A 4092-nucleotide genomic window follows, 5' to 3' on the forward strand; every position below is an offset into this window, starting at 1 on the left:
ATGTTTATACACTTTATTGAGTAAAACACAGAAAGTAGTAACTATAGCTGCAAGGTATAATGTGGACAAGAAATATCCACAAATTAGGGAAGAATACAAGAAGGAAACATTCAGTACAGAAGTATTAATATAGGAGAAAATATCATATACTTTTAGCTGAAAGCCCCTCACCCTCAACAAAAGATGCTGATATTGCCTTGGCTATTGTAGTATGCATATGGCACCTCTCAAAAGTACACTTATATTGACTCACAAAGTATTTGTCCTGTCTTTATTTAAATATAAATTTAATGTGCATTTACATGAAATAAATTTTAAAATGTATTTGGACAGATGGTGGTCTTTTTGAAACTGGGCCACAGGAGAGTGAAGCTTCGTGCGTGAACGCAAGTACCTGCTGATTACCCAAGAGGAGCTTCATTCTCGAGCACATGCACCCTCCACTCACAGATAAAGCTTCATTTACATGAGTGGAGGGCACGGGCTCCCCCCCACTCACACAATCATGCTGTGATCATGCACATGTGCCTGCCATCACATGTCCCCCTCAGTAAGGCTTTTAGTAACTTTTAGTTTCAGCAGCTCAGATGAAATCATTCTTCATATCATTCTGATGTACATCTATTTAGATTTGTTTCTTTAGGCATTAGACAATGGAGTATTTCCTATCTCTTCCAATAGACATCAAGTTGCATGGTTACTGTAAGATTATATGATATTCTATTACAATTATGACATGGATTCCTTGCTTTTTCATGTTGTTGTGTCATAAAAAAATTACAGTACATAGTACCAACTCACCCATCCTGCCCACCCTACCGAGTGCCTGGTTTTGCCAAAGCACTTCTAAGAGGGAAAAAAAAAGAATTGATAACTAAACTAAACTAAATGAAAACCTGCTTCATGTGGTGCATAAGGAACCGTACTAGAAATCACAAGAACTTGATGTCTGTTTCTACTGTAGGAATAAAACAAGATCAGTGACTTTGGGCCTGCCACTTACTCTCACAGCCACAGGAAGGAGGTAATGGCAACCCCCTTCTGAAAAACCTTGACAAGAAAATGCGGTGACTTTTCCGGGCAGTTGGAAAGAGTTAAGACTCACAAAAAGAGCAAAATATCAAACTATATGATGACCATTTAAAGAGAAAACTCTTGGAAAACCTTAAGCCTTAACTATCATATTATGTGCAAGCATTTTAGGGGAAGCCATTTTATACAGAAAGCTCAGGGGAAAATAGGCCACATAATTTAAACGACTTCGCAATTGCACTAAATCCTGGTACTCACTTCACCAAAAATCAAGAGTGTTCATTCTGTGACAAGTCACAGGCTGCCAGTCACCCAAACCTAGCATATTTAAAGTAAAGAAATATTCTGGAAAATGCAAAACTGTAATCACCAGAATATAAAACGACATTAAAAAAATGCCCACAGTTTAGAAAGGACACATTTTATATTCCTATTTCTCATGCTATAGATGATTGGATTCAACAGGGGTAGAAGGAAGGAATACAAAATACTCAAACCAAAATCTAAGTAAGAGGGAGTATTAGAGGAAGATCTTAAATAGGCAAAACTCCCAGTTAATACTAACATAGACACTACAATAAAGTGAGGAAGACAAGTGGATAAGCTTTTTGCCTACTTTGTCCAGAAGAGATTTTTAAAACTGCCTTGAAGATCATAGAATAAGATATAATGAAAATAAAACAGCCTAATCCAGCAATGACACTGACCACAAGTACTCCAACCTCCAATAGATTGAAACCAGAGCAACATAACTTTAGTAGTTGTGGACTATCACAGAAAAGTTTGTTGACAACATTAGAACAAAAAGGTATAAAAGAAAAACTTGCCTGTTATATGCAACATTGTATAGAGAATTCATATAACCCACACTAGAATTGTTATTTCAATGCTGCTTTCCAAGTCATCACAATCTCATAGTGTAGCAGATTGCAAATGGCAACATACCAATCATGTGCCAGGCTGTCAGGAGGAAGAAATCAGACGCTTTGAAGGAGAGAAGGAGAATGGAGTGGAGTGGAGTGGAGTGGAATGGAATGGAATGGAATGGAATAGAATAGAATAGAATAGAATAGAATAGAATAGAATAGAATAGAATAGAATAGAATAGAATAGAACTTCTATTTCACCGTTAGGAATGTAGCCAGCTGTATGACTTTGGGCCAGTCCCTCTCTCTCAGTCCTTGAATGGAGGCAATGGCAAACCTTCTGAAAAAAAGGTTGCCAGGAAAAATATAGGGACACAATTGCCAGGACTTTAGGCTCACTGAAAGGAGCAAAATATCAAAGTTTGTGAGGAAATAACCATTTCAGGAGGGAAATGTTATAGAGGCGTATATACTTTGGAAAATCTGAAGCTTTAGCTGGCCATATTATGGACCAATAAATAAATCAATTGGAATAGAGCTGAAAGGGACCTTGGACATATTCTAGTCCAACCCCATGTTCAAGCAGAAATCCAGTCTCTTCTTAAAGCCTTAGAGAGCCCAGCATTAGAGGGGCCAGCATTAGAGGGAAGCCATTTCATATAGGAAAGCTTAGAGAAAAATAGAACACATCATTTAAACATCCTCTGCAGTTCAGGTGTTCCCCCAATCGGATTACACCTTGGTACTCACTTCACCAAACATAAAGAATTGTTAGCATGTAAAATGCTGGAGCTGCCAAGCATCCATGTTTAGCATCTGTAAAGTGTGTAGACAGTAATTAGAGATGCAGGATATTAATTAAGCAATATACGGAGTGATATGTTGTTCAGGTTTGAGAGATTGGATTTGCCTCCATCTTAACTATCCCTTTTTACCATATTTATTCACAGAATAAAAAGAAAAGACAGGGAAATGATGCTGAATAGAATATGATCAACATTAAAAGAATTTGTCACAATCTCCACAGTTGAGAAAGGACACATTTGATAGTCTTATTTCTCATGCTATAGATGATTGGATTGAACAGAGGTGGAAGGAGGGCATACAGAACAGTCAACCCCAAATCTATGTAAGACGGAGTGTTAGAGGAAGGTTTCAGATAGGCAAAGCATCCAGTTAATAATAACATGGACACTACTGTAAGATGGGGAATACAGGTGGATAAAGCTTTTTGCCTTCCTTGTTCAGAAGGAATTCTTAACACTGCCCTTAATATCACTGCATAAGATACAACTATAAAAATAAAACAACCTATTCCAACAATGATACCAGACACAACCATTCCAACCTCAAGTAGATTTAATCCAGAGCAGGATAGTTTTAGCAATTGTGGAATTTCACAGAAGAATTGGTTGACCACATTAGAACAAAAGAAGATGGAAAACGTGCTAATGGTATGCAACATTCCATAGAGGAGACCTGTAACCCACACTAGAATTATTATTTCAGTACAGTATTTCCAATTCATCACCATCTCATAATGCAATGGATGGCAAATGGCAACATACCGATCATACGCCATGACTGTCAGGAGGGAGAAATCAGAAGCTCCAAAGAATAGATAGAGAAAGATTTGAGCAACACAACCAAAGTAAGAAATGTGTCTGGTGTCCATGAGAGAATTTATCATGGATTTGGGCACAATGACTGAAACAATGCCCAGATCCTGAAGAGCTAAATTCATGAGAAAGAAGTACATGGGGCTGTGCAGTCGATGATCAAAAGCAACTGCAGAGATGATGAGAAAATTTGTTGTTATAGTTGCCAGATATAACACAAAGAAGAAGAAGAAATGCAAAAGCTGCAAATGCCGATTTTTTGAGAATTCCAGCAGCAGAAAATAAGACATTGTGGTTTGATTCTCCATGTTTCATTTATGACAAAGTTGGCAGCTGAAAGGAAACAGAGGAGGGAAATTTTGTTAGATAAAATTTTGGAGGAGACATTTTGATATGTGGTGAAAATGTCAAGGATGGACAGAATGAACAGAGTCAGAGCATGGAAAACAGAGTTGTATGATGGGGATATTAGAGCACACTCTTGTCATTTATTACTGTACTAAATAACCAAATACCATCTTTACATTTTTCCTTCTTTCCTCTTTTCAGTTGTGTTATCTTATGTAGTGATCAAA

At 37.4% G+C, this 4092-nt stretch overlaps 1 protein-coding gene across 1 annotated transcript; it reads right to left on the reverse strand.

Moving 5' to 3' along the window:
• Positions 1-2910: 2910 nt before the first annotated feature.
• Positions 2911-3837, reverse strand: LOC107296572 (olfactory receptor 14A16-like). Its single transcript, XM_015825903.2, has one exon. It carries the CDS (start codon positions 3823-3825, stop codon positions 2911-2913), a length of 915 nt encoding a protein of 304 aa, XP_015681389.1. The 5' UTR covers positions 3826-3837.
• Between the last annotated feature and the right edge of the window lie 255 nt (positions 3838-4092).

This window comes from Protobothrops mucrosquamatus, unplaced genomic scaffold, assembly GCF_001527695.2.
Source record: "Protobothrops mucrosquamatus isolate PMUCROS unplaced genomic scaffold, P.Mucros_1.0 scaffold2875, whole genome shotgun sequence".
Taxonomy (NCBI): domain Eukaryota; kingdom Metazoa; phylum Chordata; class Lepidosauria; order Squamata; family Viperidae; genus Protobothrops; species Protobothrops mucrosquamatus.